This window comes from Rhinoraja longicauda, chromosome 11 (assembly GCF_053455715.1).
Source record: "Rhinoraja longicauda isolate Sanriku21f chromosome 11, sRhiLon1.1, whole genome shotgun sequence".
NCBI classification, from domain to species: domain Eukaryota; kingdom Metazoa; phylum Chordata; class Chondrichthyes; order Rajiformes; family Arhynchobatidae; genus Rhinoraja; species Rhinoraja longicauda.
The window spans coordinates 32,733,632-32,749,384 of NC_135963.1; the positions used below are offsets into that span (position 1 = coordinate 32,733,632).

The 15,753-nt window shown below is 42.5% G+C and overlaps 1 protein-coding gene across 2 annotated transcripts in view; it reads right to left on the bottom strand.

Moving 5' to 3' along the window:
* Positions 1–9,581: 9,581 nt before the first annotated feature.
* LOC144597770 (cytochrome P450 4B1-like) overlaps positions 9,582–15,753 on the bottom strand; it is a 71,195-nt gene continuing 65,023 nt past the window's right edge. The window contains exons 11-12 of one of the 2 annotated variants that reach the window (XM_078407328.1): positions 14,941–15,023; positions 9,582–13,074 (exon numbers count right to left, since the gene is read on the bottom strand). In XM_078407328.1, the coding sequence (XP_078263454.1) occupies positions 12,906–13,074; positions 14,941–15,023 (252 nt within the window). In that variant the 3' untranslated portion in view covers positions 9,582–12,905. The remainder of the gene's footprint in view (positions 13,075–14,940; positions 15,024–15,753) is intronic. The other variant, XR_013547789.1, reaches the window with a different exon arrangement.

Below are 15,753 nucleotides of genomic sequence, written 5' to 3' on the forward strand. Positions count from 1 at the left end.
GCATTCCATAGAAATATTGCAATGCCATGTTGCAATATTCCATGGTCAATATACACACGCTGACCAAATATTGTATAACTAGGAGGCAGTATCTGGAAGTTATTTATTAGATATTATTCAGAAAATAATCTAAAGGAGTTGCTCTGAATAAATCTAAAAAAAAATTCACATGCTATTACCTCTGACACACCCAGATCAGGCTGAATACAGGATAAAGTTCTTTTTGGTTAATCTTGACAAACCACCTTAAATGTGGAAAGGCTACCGTGCTACAACTGTGTGATTTTTATTGTTTCCCAACAAGTCAAAAACTGCAACTTCATAATGACATAGCGATTCAGCCAGAAATAAATCAAACAAGTAGCTCGGTTACAAAACCTGCTTAAGCTGACATTTCAAAAATAATTCAAATAAACTCACTTTTTGAGGTTGTTTTAGAAAGTAAAAGTTTTATTCATCTGCTTTCTTCTCTTTACACAACAGCAAGGCTATCTGATTCATGGGTTCCAGGTGTTGCTGGCAAAGCCAGCGTTTTTTTCACCCTTCCGTTGATGCTCTTAGACAATAGGAATTTAGAAGACTGAGGGGGGATCTTATAGAAACATATAAAATTCTTAAGGGGTTGGAGAGGCTAGATGCGGGAAGATTGTTCCCGATGTTGGGGGAATCCAGAACCAGGGGTCACAGCTTAAGGATAAGGGGGAAGTCTTTTAGGACCGAGATGAGAAAACATTTCTTCACACAGAGAGTGGTGAGTCTGTGGAATTCTCTGCCACATAAGGTAGTTGAGGCCAGTTCATTGGCTATATTTAAGAGGGAGTTAGATGTGGCCCTTTTTGCTAAAGGGATCAGGGGGTATGGAGAGAAGGCAGGTACAGGCTACTGAGCTGGATGATCAGCCATGATCATATTGCATGGCGGTGCAGGCTCGAAGGGCCGAATGGCCTACTCGTGCACCTATTTTCTATGTTTCAATGTTTCTAATTGACAATAGACAATAGGTGCAGGAGTAGGCCATTCGGCCCTTCGAGCCAGCACCGCCATTTGATGGCTGATCATTCTCAATCAGTACCCCGTTCCTGCCTTCTCCCCGTACCCCTCTTAGAGTGAGCAGCTTAATTGGCCGTTTCAGATGGCAGTTGGAGGTCAAACACCTTGCTCTAGGTCTAGAGTCACACACAGGCCAGAGCCTTACATCCGTCAATAAGATTACCAACATTCATTCTTATCTTCACATGAGTAGAGGCCTAATCTACAAAATCTTTCTTATTACATGAATACCTTTGTTGCAGAATTAATCCAGTAAACATTCCTGCACTACATCTCTTCCAGCATCTGGCTGTAATTGCCCCAGTCTGGTTTCTGCCTTACCTCAACTATCCTCTCCACTCTCCTGCTTTGTAACTTCTGGAGCTCTCAAGGATTTAAATTGATCCTTTTCATTTCTCATCTACACACTCTCCCTTGACGATATATTTTTTTAAACTTCAGGTTTCACCGACGCGCTGGCATCAGCCAGATCAACCTTGCCACCACTTTCCTCAACCCTTCCATTTTGTCGGATTTATCACGCTTCTTGCCCAACTGCAGAAGTCTAGTGGGCACACACAAACATGGGCAAGAGAAAAGACATTCTGGCCTTCCATCACAGTGAGGAGGTGACTGGAGGAGACTCACTGTGATGGATGTTTCTTTTTTTGTTTTGTGTTGGTTTGTGGTTGTGTGTGTAATTGCTTATTTTATTGTTCTTACTGTTGGACTGTGGGTGACGAAATCTCGTCCAAAAGGTTAATTGAATGTAGGTTAATTGACTGGGTAAATGTAAAAAATTGTCCCTAAGATAGTGTTAATGTGCGGGGATCGCTGGGGGGTGCGGACTTGGTGGGCCGAAAAGGCCTGTTTCCGCGCTGTATCTGAAATATGAAATATGAAAAAAAATGAAAAAAATGACTTGTTTTTTTAAAAATGACAATAAAGGTAGTTCTAATTCTGAATTCTGATTCTGATTTACACTCTAGTTTAGATCCCTATTATTGTTTCATCCCTAGCCACTTCATCTATCCATTCGGACCCGGGATTAGCTCCATTACTGCCCTTATTGCTGCCTCTGAGCCTGGCTTACTTTATCAGATGTTGAAATCCTTGCCTGTGCCTTTGCTGTCTCTGAGCCAGACATTTTGTTATGCTTAGGAAGGAACTGCAGATGCTGGTTTAAACTGAAGATAAACACAAAATGCTGGAGTAACTCAGCGGGCCAGGCAGCATCTCTGGAGAGAAGGAATGGGTGACGTTTCGAATCGAGACCCTTCTTCAGGGTCTGAAGAACTGTCCGTGAGATATCAGTCTGTTCTTTAGTCAGACTACCTGTTTATTCAGTATCTTGAGATATGGACTCCTGGCATGAGACGGATCAAGGCGGAACGGATATTCGAGTCATTAGCCAGCCTTTTAAAACCTTTGCTCCAGGCAGAGGGGGAGCAGGAGCCATTTCCATCAGGTGCCGAGTATTATTCAACAGCTAAACACTCTGGACCTGTGAACCTCTCCAGCTTGACCCTCACAGCAGGAATCTGTGTCATCATCCATTCTGGTTGCGATGCAAGCTTGCCTGCCACCCATTCAAACTCACTGTTTCAGAGTCTGCTTCACCTCAGAGGAACTGATGGACCGATTAAAAAGGTATTTCCAAGTAAGACACATCACCCATAACCTCTCAGCAAGAGGGATAGAATCCCTCTCATGGGTTTCGGTACTTCTGTTCTTCTGCCTCACCATGAAATAAGAAACAGAAAAATACCTAAAAGCCTCAGTTCCTGAGGCTTAATAAAATACCTACAAAACTCAGTTCCTGAGTTTTGTAGATGTAGCAGGAACTCATTGAACGAAGCATTGGAAGGTCAACAGCACTGCTCAAAGCTCAAGTCTGAACAACATTCAGAATGTCTTGCTTGATGCCCCCCTCAAACTACAGCAATTATACCATAAAAGTAGAATCAAACTTCTTGTTGAAAGGATTACCGTGATCTGAGTATTTTTTATTATGGTATGGGGGATAAACATTCATGCTCGGCACTTTGGACTGTACAGTGTTCATGGAACGGCTCACCCTGCTAATATGTTGAATGTGGAAATAGTTTGACTCATTTCAAGATTAAATTCTGGTAATTGAGGATAGCAGGACTGTTAGGGCACAAGACATGAATGAGGAGATTATGGAGCACTGCTTGTGAGATATCAGTAAGTATTTTGCACCTCGGGTTATTGTTTTAGTCATAGGTCTTTTGTTTGAGCCATGGCATACAGTCTGATCACCAACCTCTAATAATTCAAGCATCTTTCTTCTTTCAGAGCATGTTAGGCTTTCCATTGGGTAGTGTTATCAAGGGCACAACATTGTCACATGGATTTGCAAAACTCGGGCTGGAGATCAGTAGGATCTCACAAGGTATTTGAATTTTATACTTTGGACAATTGTTGTCCAGCCCCCTAAAACATTCTGTTATAAAGGGTAGAATACATGTACCCTTACTGTAAAAACATCAAGTGTAATTTTCTCCTAACTTGTAAGTCCAACTATAATGTGCTGTCTCTCTTATAGGTACACGGATTCATCAATATGGACGTGCAGAGCTCTTCTGTGTGGTGAACAGATAGATGGACCCTAATATAGGTGAGGAAAGCAAGTGGAGCTTCTGTCCAGATGTGCAGTCTGTCACGTTGGAAATGGGGAAAAAATCAGATTGTGCCAAGGCCTGAAAGTGATGTTTACACATTGCTTACATTAATAGAAAAACCAATCCTCTTTGCCCCCTAAGGCAGTCGGGACCATAAAGCCAACATCTTGGGTTCAGAATGTAAGTCCCCACACCACCATTCAGCCCCTGATTCCCCGTGCTTTATCCCTGCCAATTCCTGGCTCACCCACCCAGCTCCTGACCCTTCTCCAACTCACCGGATTTCTGACATCCCTACCACCCCATCTTGTTCCTGACATTCTCAAACCAACTTCTGACCTCCCTTGCCCTCTGCCCTGCTACGTTTCTGACATTCCCCACCCGTTCTCTTGCCTGATTCAACTCCTCCTCCTCCCCCCACAATCCAGCAACACTGATCCATTTCCAGGTCCAGACTGGCCCCTGGGTCAATCTGTTGAAGCCCCATGAACAGCAGACTGAGGATTGGTGACTCTATTGATGCTCTTGCTGAGGCAGAGACCAATAGTGTGGTGTCCTCAAATCTTGTCATTGGGGAAATATTTAGAAGCACTAAATATGGTATAAATATTTAGAACATCGACTTCTCCAACTTTAGATAGTTCCTCTGTCCCTCTCTTCCCCTCCCCCTTCCCAGATCTCCCTCTATCTTCCTGTCTCCACCTATATCCTTCCTTTGTCCCGCCCCCCTGACATTAGTCTGAAGAAGGGTCTCGACCCGAAACGTCACCCATTCCTTCTCTCCCGAGATGCTGCTCTGTTGCTCCCTCTACCACCCATGCTTGCATTTTGATTCTATTACCTGAAAAAATGAGAGGAAAAAAAGAGAAAATCAGAGTTAAAAAGGGCTGGGGATGCACAATGAATGCCCATTCCCCAGTTTAAGCGAATTTAAATGATTAATTAATTGGCAGAGGATTCTTAACTAGAGTGCCCCCCCCCCTCTCCCTCACTGGGTCCCCCTTTGTTCTCCCACTCTCCCTCACGGCAGTCCCCCCACGTTGGTTCCTCCATTGTTCTTCACGGCAGTCCCCCCACGTTGGTTCCTCCATTGTTCTTCACGGCGGTCCCCCCACGTTGGTTCCTCCATTGTTCTTCACAGCGGTCCCCCCACGTTGGTTCCTCCACTGTCCCTCACGGCGGTCCCCCCACGTTGGTTCCTCCATTGTTCTTCATGGCGGTCCCCCCATGTTGGTTCCTCCACTGTCCCTCACGGCAGTCCCCCCACGTTGGTTCCTCCACTGTCCCTCACGGCGGTCCCCCCACGTTGGTTCTTCCATTGTTCTTCACGGCGGTCCCCCCACGATGGTTCCTCCACTGTCCCTCACGGCGGTCCCCCCATGTTGGTTCCTCCATTGTTCTTCACGGCGGTCCCCCCACGTTGGTTCCTCCACTGTCTCTCACGGCAGTCCCTCCACGTTGGTTCCTCCACTGTCCCCCACGGCGGTCCCCCCACGTTGGTTCCTCCATTGTTCTTCACGATGGTTCCCCCACGCCGGGTCCCCATTGTCTTCCCCTCCCTCCTCACGCTGATCGACTGCGATGCCCCACCGCCACCAAGGCTCCCGTTGCCGCCGAAGTACCTGCTGCTGCGGGTTCTACAGACCTCTGAAAAATTATTTGCTCATTTTTACAATATTTTCTTTCATTGTTCTGGGATGCTTACCATCTTGGGGTATTTTTAATTTCGGCGCTGTTAACTTTTGTCGATGAAGTACCCATTAGAATATGTGACTATTATTTGTTGTACCTGTGAGTTTGCAATGGAACAAGATTAAATAATATAAAAACAAATAAGGTAAATGCTGGAAATTTGAAATGATAACAGAAAATGGTGGGAATAATCAGCAGGTCAGGTGCCACTTTTGGAACAGGTTTTATGTTTCAAGTTGAAGGTTAGAAATGAAACAAGCTTAAAGGAGGAGAGAGATCAAATGGGAAAAAATGTGAGTCGAGAATGCCTGGAGAAGATGTAAATAGGAAGAGACAAATAAATTGTTTTATCAAAAGAATGCTAAAAAAATAAGGAAATGTGAGGTACAACCCAGGAATAGGTGATTAGTTGACTTAATTGTTAAATCCAAAAAGCTTTAATGTGCCAAGTTAGAAGGTGAGGTGCTGCTACTTGAGCTTACATTGAATTTCATTGAAACAATGTAGGAAGCCAAGAATTGGGATCAGATTGGAATGGGAGGGAGAATTAAAGTGACAACCACTTGGAAGTTCAGGGCATGCTTGTGAGCTGAATGGAGATGTCCAGGGGATAAGTCTGCGTTTGTTCATTTGTTCATTTGTGAAGACGCTGTGCGCACGGCAGCCAACCAACAGTCACTTGTCTTTTTCTTTTTGTTTTCACTTTTAATTTCAAGTTTGTGTGTTGTGACTGTCGGCAGACCAATTTACCTCCGGGGATGAATAAAATTTTATCGTATCGTATCGCATCGTAGAAAGCCTGCCCTCTTTCAAAAGGCCAAATAAATGAGCCAGTACATTATAAAAGTAGAAGATAGACACAAAAAGCTGGAGTAACTCAGCAGGACAGGCAGCATTTCTGAAGAGAAGGTGTGCCGTTTCGGGTCGAGACCCTTCTTCAGTCTGAAGAACTGTCTGAAGGGTCTCGACCCGAACGTCACCCATTCCTTCTCTGCCTGTCCCGCCCGCTGAGTTACTTCAACCTTTTGTGGGTCTATCTTAGGTTTAAACCAGCATTTGCAGTTCCTTCCTACACATTATAAAAGTAGTTAGTCTTAGCTGCAGATAGCTATCTGGATAGCCAGAGGAACCACCAAACCATAAAAACAGACCCATCTTGGGTAACTTGATTGAATTGAACATAGATTAAGGGAATGAAACACATGTTACACATATGTATTATCAGGATGCATTCAGTCATTTCGCATACATGAAATCTGAAAGGTCTTATTATGAAAGGAAAGGTTGGCAAATAGAGAAATGGCCAGAGGACAAGACAGTTAAAATATGCCACAGGTTGCAGGTAATGAACAAGGTCAAATTGTCACCTGCTCTGGGTATTTTGGAGAAAACAACATTGGCTGCAAACCATTCCTGTGCTGTTCTGATTCACTTTGTATCTGTCAAGGATATAGAACATGAAAACATCATGACTGCCTTCATCCACAGCAGCCACAACCTGGATGTAGCTGACTCCAGTGTACAGAAATGTTGAGAAATATGAAAAATTAATTGTGCAGTTGAAGGTGTGAGGGGCAAAGTTTAACGGTGATGTACAGGGCAGGTTATTTTACACAGTGGGTGGTGAGTGCCTGGATTGTGCAGCCAGGGGTGGTGGTGGAGACAGATACAATAGTGGTATTTTAAGAGATTTTTCGATGGGCACATGCATGGATGTGCAGGGAATAAAGGGATTTGGATTATCTGCAGCCAGGTAAGGGATGGTCTTGGCATCATGTTCGGCACATTGTGGGCCGAAGGTCCTGTTTCTCTGCTGTACTGTTCTACGTCCTATCACTGGACTCCATGAAGACTACAATTAAGTGCACGGCTAGGAAAACGCCAGTGAGCCTACGTTGGGCAGAATTGGCGGTCCACAGTTATCCGAGGGTCCAAGAACTGCTGACGTCTCTGAGGAAAACATGGGATCACATGACTCCTTCTCAGATAAGATGTTGTTTATCAAGAATCTGCATCTTTCACACCCCTTTGCTTTCTTCCCTTGTGACCAAAGATACTAGAGGAACAAGATAGACCACTTGACCCTAAAAACCGTAGTACGTCAAGGTGCCATTTTAATAGGCAGAAACATTTTAAAAGAAAAATAACAAAAATCTCTGAATTGATAGATAAGATATATTCTGCATTTTAATGGTATAATCACACATACTGTTCCCCCAAAACATTGATTACACTGCGAGAAGCATAACGGATGGTGGGTTTTGCCTACTAAAATGGCTCCTTTGCGTATTACACTTTAGTGTAGGCGATTTCAACGGAGTGGTCCATCTTGTTCCTCTGGTATCTTTGCTTGTGACCCTGTTGGTTCACCTCAATGGATTGAAATCCCCAAATATGCAGTAGGGAGCAGTGATACTTTGAATACATGCCAGTCTTGTCCGGGGTCTTTCCAGGTTCAGGTATTCTCAACATGTTTTGGTGTACCAGCCAATATCTCTGATGAACACCTTCATCTTGTGAATTTATTTAAAGCAATGAAACACGGTACAGCATAATTTATGCTTCCTGTTGAGAAACCTATTCTCCAGGAGCCGTTTATGATTCTCCATAAAGCATTTTGTTCATCACAGACTGATGGGCTGAATTAATATGAACTGTAGTTGATATCAACATACCAAGTCGATAGGCTCAAGGAAGCTCTACATACATTGAGTGGTGCTTTTGCTCTATTTGTGTATGTACCAGCAATGTGCAAGAGCTTAAATCAATGCATTTGTGACATAAAATCCATGCATGCATCCAGGACTGTCCAATTTATACAATCACCTCATAATCCTGTTATTGCTATCATGAAAATGGTAGGGTGTTCTTCTGTGATTCTCCAATAAACTACCCACTGTGCCTCAACTCTCACCAGCTGACAACAGACAGAAAAAGCTGGATTAACTCAGCGGGACAGGCAGCATCTCTGGAGAGAAGGAATGGGTGACGTTTAATGTCGAGACCCGTCTTCAGACTGAAAACCTTTGGCGATGGAGCTACTGTGAACAAACCCAAAGCATGTTACTGCTGTAAAAACAAGGGACTGGAATCTCATGGCCTTTTTTGAGATTTGTTAATGAACCCCATTGGAAATAGATGGGACAGTTTCCACAGTGAAGGAAGCTTTCACCGTCCGGCGCGGCCTGAAATAGGCCACGGAATTTTCTCTGCTCGGCGGGGGCTTCAATGTCGGGAGCCCCGACCGCCCCGACTTACAGCGGGGCTTGGGTCGGCCCGTTGCGGACATTTCACCGTCCGGCGCAGCCTGGAACATGGCAACGACAACAGCCTGACCGCAGGAGAAGACGGCAGGGGAAGAGAAAAATACATTCTGGCCTTCCATCACAGTGAGGAGGGGACTGGAGGAGACTCACTGTGATGGATGTTTCTTTTTGGGGGGTTTTGTGTTGGTTGGGGTTGTGTAATTTGCTTATTTTATTGCTCTTATTGTTGGACTGTGGGTGACGAAATTTCGTCCAAAAAACTTGTTTTTTGGATGACAAATAAAGATATCTTGAATCTTGAATCTTGAATCTCTTGAATCTTTATTGTGCAGAAAGAAGTTTGTTATTTCCTGTCTAGTTTCTTAGGGCATTCACTGAGGTGTGACCTCTGCTTTGGTGCCTCTTCCATTGTTGTTGCTATAAAATTTTGCAGATCTGCTTCCATTCTTAGTTATGCTGCTTGGTTAACTAGGTATCAAAAGTGTTTGTGCATCTTATTTACATAATATTTAGCGTTCTAATTAAACTTACTTTTTGTACTATGGCTATCACAAGCACTATTTCACGCTTTTCATATTTTGGAAGGTTTTAATATTAAAATTAGTATTTGTAATGTCGAGTTCGCGTTCCCGGTCAGTTGGTTGATAATAATCAGAGACGGCTCTGCGTTCCTCATCTCCACAGTAATCCCAGTAACATAAATACAAAGACTCATAGCAAATTGGCTGCTTTAAAAACCAATTAAAACTAATAATACAGGACACATGGTATAATTTGAGGCAAAAACATTTCACTGTTCTTTGATAGATTTGCCCAATTGACAAAGAGTAAAGTTGTGATGTTGTTTTTCTTCTTTTACGCAACCTAAATCATTTATCTTCTGGTAGAAGCCAGACTCTTGCTTTGAGACTGTTAGATTAACTCTAAGACAAGCTAACTTTTCTCCAGATTTTAAATTAAAAACAGAATTTTATTTTTATATCATTCGTCAGAGCAATTTAAAAAAGTTACAGTCACAAAAAAATGTAAGCATGATTACAAATACAAAGTTCCCATTTTTAATTACATGCAGCATTCCTTTCAGAAAAGGCTTCGATTTTGGATAATGTCATAAAATAATTTGAGGCAGAGTTTTCAAGCTGCTCCTAGTGTGAACGTACCACCATTTCCACTGTTTGCCCTTCTGACAGTCAGCCATTTCAAGTTCTATATTTTTTGTAACAAGACCATTAGCACAACATAATACTCTGCAAGTGGGATAGCACTAACTCATACAGATGTAAAGAATTAATGTACAGGTCCTCCCCAGGTTACAAATGCCCAACCTATGTACGGCTCGTGCATATGGCCGAGCATTTGGGAGACTAGCAGGATTTGCTGGCTGCTGCAGGGCTTTAGGAATCACTGCCCTGTGCAACCTTGGTTGATAAGAGGACTTGAGGTAAAAGAGCCATTAGGAGGCAGTGATCACAATATGATAAGTTTTACTCTACAAATTGAGAGGGAGAAGGAAAAATCGGAAGTGTCAGTATTACAGTATAGCAAAGGGGATTACAGAGGCATCAAGTCAAGTCAAGTTTATTTGTCACATACACATACACGATGTGCAGTGAAATGAAAGGAGCTGGCCAGATTTAACTGGAAGGAGGCCCTAGCAGGGAAGACGGTGGAACAGCAATGGCAGGTATTCCTGGGAATAAGTTGCAGGATCAATTTATCCCAAAGAGGAGGTATGTGAAGAGGAAAAAAATAGTCAAGGCAAATGTGGGTCCCTTGAAGACAGAAGGGGAATTTATTATGGGGAACAAGGAATTTGCAGATGAGTTGAACCGGTACTTTGGATCTGTCTTCATTAAGGAAGATACAAACAATCTCCCAGATGTTCTAATGGCCAGACATCCTAGGGTGACGGAGGAACTGAAGGAAATCCACATTAGGCAGGAAATGGTGTTGGGTAGACTGATGGGACTGAAGGCTGATAAATCCCCAGGGCCTGATGGTCTGCATCCCAGGGTACTTAAGGAGGTGGCTCTAGAAATTGTGGACGCATTGGTAATCATTTTCCAATGTTCTATAGATTCAGGATCAGTTCCTGTGGATTGGAGGGTAGCTAATGTTGTCCCACTTTTCAAGAAGGGAGGGAGAGAGAAAACGGGAAATTATAGACCAGTTAGTCTGACATCAATGGTGGGGAAGATGCTGGAGTCAATTATAAAAGACGAAATTGCAGAGCATTTGGATAGCAGATCTTATCGAAACATATAAGATTATTAAGGGGTTGGACACGTTAGAGGCAGGAAACATGTTCCCAATGTTGGGGGAGTCCATAACCAGGGGCCACAGTTTAAGAATAAGGGGTAGACCATTTAGAACGGAGATGAGGAAAACCTTTTTCAGTCAGAGAGTTGTAAATCTGTGGAATTCTCTGCCTCAGAAGGCAGTGGAGGCCAATTCTCTGAATGCATTCAAGAGAGAGCTAGATAGAGCTCTTAAGGATGGTGGAGTCAGGGGGTATGGGGAGAAGGCAGGAACGGGGTACTGATTGAGAATGATCAGCCATGATCAAATTGAATGGTGGTGTTGGCTCGAAGGGCCAAATGGCCTACTGCACCTATTGTCTATTGGTTCACGGCAATATATGAATGTGTTGAGTTAAATGACCAGGCTGCTCTTGGTTAGCCTGTTATTAGTTCAATACATTGCTGTGCTGCTGCAAAGAGTGAGTGGCCACGGTGTGACTCATCCTTGATTACGCTGCTGGCCTAGCTGGGGCAACATGAGGTATAAATGGAGTCAATAGAAGGGAGGTTGGTTTGTGTGATGGTTTGGGCTGCGTCCACAATTTGCTGCAATTTCTTGCAGTCTTGGATGGAGCTGTTACTAAACCAAGCTGTGAAGCATCCTGATTAGTTCAATACATTGCTGTGCTGCTGCATTTCCAACTTGCAAACTGTTCGGGTTACGATCAGGTCTCAGGAATGGCACATTGCCGGAACCTGGGAGGGCCCGTTGTATCAATACTCCATCTTTAGAATCATACAGCAAGGAAACAGGCTCTTCTGCCCAACATGTCCATGTTGACCAAAATGCCCCCATCTACTGTGTGTTCCACCTGCTGTGTTTGGCCTGAATCCCTCTAACCCATTCCTATCCATGTACCTGTCCAAATGTCTTTTAAATATTGTTATTTATAGTAGCTGCCGCAACTACCTCCTGTGGCAGATTGTTCCAAACACCCACCATCCTGTGTGTGAAAAAGCTGCCTCAGGTTGCTCACAAAAATGTTTCATCTTAAACCTATGTCCTCTAGTTCTTGATTCCCCTACTGTGGGTAAAAGACTCTGCAGTTACCCTATCCATTCCCCTCATGATCTTTTACACCTCAATAAAATCACCTCTCATCCGCCTGTGCTCCAAGGAATATAGTCCTAACCTGCCCAATCACTCCCTATAATTCAGCCCCACAAGTCCTGCAACATCATTGTAAATAGAAATAAAGTCACTGTTCAACACAATGGGTTTGCTGTTTGAACAATTTACACTTTTCTAATTTTTTGACTTGTTTAATTAAGATTTTGTTAAATTAGCTTGACAAAGGCGACAAAACATAGAATTACAAATAAAAATCACCTCTTTTTTATAACTCTGGTCAGACACTCACTAGACACTATGAATTAACCCAGGGTGTTAAGTAATGTTATTTTCTGCTAATTTTGGTTATTGTGCATTCATGAAATCACAAAAGGTTCAGAAGAGGTATTGTGACATATTACTTATATGAAATTGTCTGGCAATCAAGTGCACCAATAATTGAAAATTGAATAAAGTTGTCTCCAGTGAAGACCTGGAATGTAATCATTCTTGGGTTCTGAGCATCACCAACAAGGCTGACATTTATTGCTCTTGTGAAGCCTGTGATGAGCCGTACTCTTGAACTGCCACAGTCCTTCCGGTGAAGTGCTCCCACGGTGCTGGGAGACAGGGAGTTCCAGGATTTAGGATGAGGGAACAACAATATAATTTCAAGTCAGGATGGTGCACTATTAGGAGTTTTGCATTTCAAGAAATAATTTTATGTTTCATGACATTCCAACAATAACACATTTATGAGGTGATATTGCTGTTGCTGGAAATGAACAGCTTCATCATAGACATTCAAGTGCTTAAAAATTAATCCTTAATTGTTTCATAATTATTCTGTGCATTTTCTTGTAGATTGATTTGTCTGACCATATAAGAATCACCATTTTAATGTTTTTCCTTGCATTAGATCTTAATTCAATTTTTTAAGCTTTAGGTGTATTCCATTTTTGGACCGGAGGACCAGCTGAGGTATTTTAATTGGTGGCTTTGATTCATCAACTTCCAGCTCAAATCGACTAAGGATCATTGCAATGGCCACCTTCATTTCGTTCATGGCAAATTGCTGACCAATGCAGTTCCTGTAAATTAAGCGAAACAGGTTTTGAGTACAACTCTGTGAGAAATCTATTAAACCGGAACTAAATTCCATAGAAAAAAAAGCCAAAACGTGCAGCCGTAACTCTGTGGGTCAGGCATCATCTCTGGAGAGGTGATCAAGGATAGGTGACATTTCAGGTCAGGACATCTCTTCAAAACCAAGATGACACCTATCCACATATAAATTGAAACATTTAGTTACTCCTGCATTTTGCGTCTTTTTCTTTGTAAACCAGCATGTGCAGTTCCTTGTATCTCCACTACATTTCACTGATTACAAAGCTTCACTACAAAAAAGTCAGAGAAGCCACCAAACAGTCCCCCTCGTTCTTCCTTAGTGCTTGGTTTATACTCTTTCAAATCTTTAACCGGTGCAGATTGAGTGAAGGCATTTTGTGTAAATTTATCTTTTCAAAATGAAGATGCTCCTTTTGAAGGCTACATATGTATGTCACTAGAAAGGTATTTTGTCTTGCTTAGGAAGTTCGGCATGTCCCCTACAACTCTCACCAACTTCTACTGATGCACCATAGAAAACATTTTATCAGGATGCTTCAGAGCTTGGTTTAGTAATAGCTCCATCCAAGACTGCAAGAAATTGCAGCAAATTGTGGACGCAGCCCACACCATCACACAAACCAACCTCCCTTCTATTGACTCCATTTATACCTCACGTTGCCCCAGCTAGGCCAGCAGCATAATCAAGGATGAGTCACACCGTGGCCACTCACTCTTCTCCCCTCTCCCATCAAGCGAAAGAGATAGAAGTGTGAAAATGCACACCTCCAGATTCAGGGCTGTTATCCCAGCTGTTATCAGGAACTGAATCATCCTACCACAACCAGAGAGCAGTGCTGAACTACTATCTACATCTTTGGTGACCCTCAGACTATCATTGATCGGGCTTTGCTGGCTTTACCTTGCACTAAACGTTATTATCTTATCATGTATCTTTACACTATAAATGGCTCGATTGTAATCATGTATTGCCTTTCTGCTGACTGGATAGCACGCAACAAAAGCTTTTCACTGTACCTCCGTACACGTGACAATAAACTAAACTGTAACACTCAATTCTGCAACATTTCACCAGCATAAAATGTAGAAACAGGGTTGGGGATTGAGTGGGGAGCCAGAAAGCTAGTGACTGAAGGAAACCAATCATGGACTAATGCAATCTTTGTTCTGTTGCCAACAGTAGGATGGCATCTGCCATAATTATTCCGTGCATCATATAAACTGCCTTAAAATCCCTGCAATTTCTCACATGTACAGTTCCTAAAGGTACATCTGTGTGGTAGCTCTAAAATTGTGGAAGTTAAATGTCGCAACAGTTTATTAGAAAATATAGGAAATTACTCTGAGTTAAGGTAAGCAAAGAAAATCCTGGAAGCATCAATGGTAAGAAAAGGAGAATTTATTGGTAAACAGTTCAATACTTTCTCTCATGTGATCACACTCATATTTCAAGTGAATAGTTAGCAGCAGCATGATATTTAAAAATTCCAAATACCAGAACTATAAATACACGACAGGGAGTGACGAAAAATGCCCAGGTTCATTATTCTGTGGCAGTGGAAATAATAGTAATGCACAAATTTGCAGCCCCTGCATCTATGAACACTGACTCTTACCATATGAAAACACCTCTCCTTAAAACTTCCCCTTGAAAACTCAGTTATGCGTGGTAATTCCCAATATCAAATGTTAGACCATGTTAACAAATATATTTAACTATATCAATGAACTGGAACCATTCTATTCAAAACAAACTGGGGTTTCCAGAAAACTGTTAACTCAAAATAATACCAAACTGCTCAATTATAATATTAGAAATACTTTGCTACCTTGGTCCAGCCGAGAAAGGTATGAAGGCATGTGAATGTCTGTTTGCTGAATTTTCAGGAGAAAATCTTAAAGGATCAAAGATCTGCAAAAGAATAAGATACAGTAATATTCAGATAGTTCTTCATTCAAAATATGAATTAAAAGGAAACACTGCATGTCGCTGGATAGTTGATAATCAGATTTGAAGAGCTTTTCTCCATCAGTACCAACTGAAAAACCAATGCTGTATCATTGTGTTACAATAACACAGCTATAATACATTGAAACTTGATTCAAATCCACTGCTCAGTATTTCAATCAGAAACTGAAGAACAATCTGAAAAATATGGAATGCTATGAGATCAATTTCACATCAATAACTTAGTATCGATTTTGTTTATAGTAAGTGGGAATATCTTGGTTTCGTACCAATTAAAAGCAACAGAACACACAAAATACATTTTAACATGAACATCCACCACAGTGACTCCTCCACATTCCTCACTGTGATGGAAGATGAAAAAAAAGTTCAATCTCTTCCCTTTGTTCTCCTTTGTTGGGGGCCTCGAGCCTTCCGTTGACGGGACGATCTTGATTCCCATAGCTGGCGGCGTTTGGGGCCTCCGCATCAGGGCGATCAAACTCCTGCATCGGGGGGATCTCGCTGGACGATCAGACCCCGGGTCGGGGCTGGTCGAAACCTTCTGCATCATTTGGAGCTCCCGACATTGGTCTCTACCCGAGACTGCGAGCTCCTCGATGGTGAAATCCGCAAGGATTGGAGGGTCGATCTTAGGCAACGGATCGCACGCTCTGATGGTAAGTCTACGGCC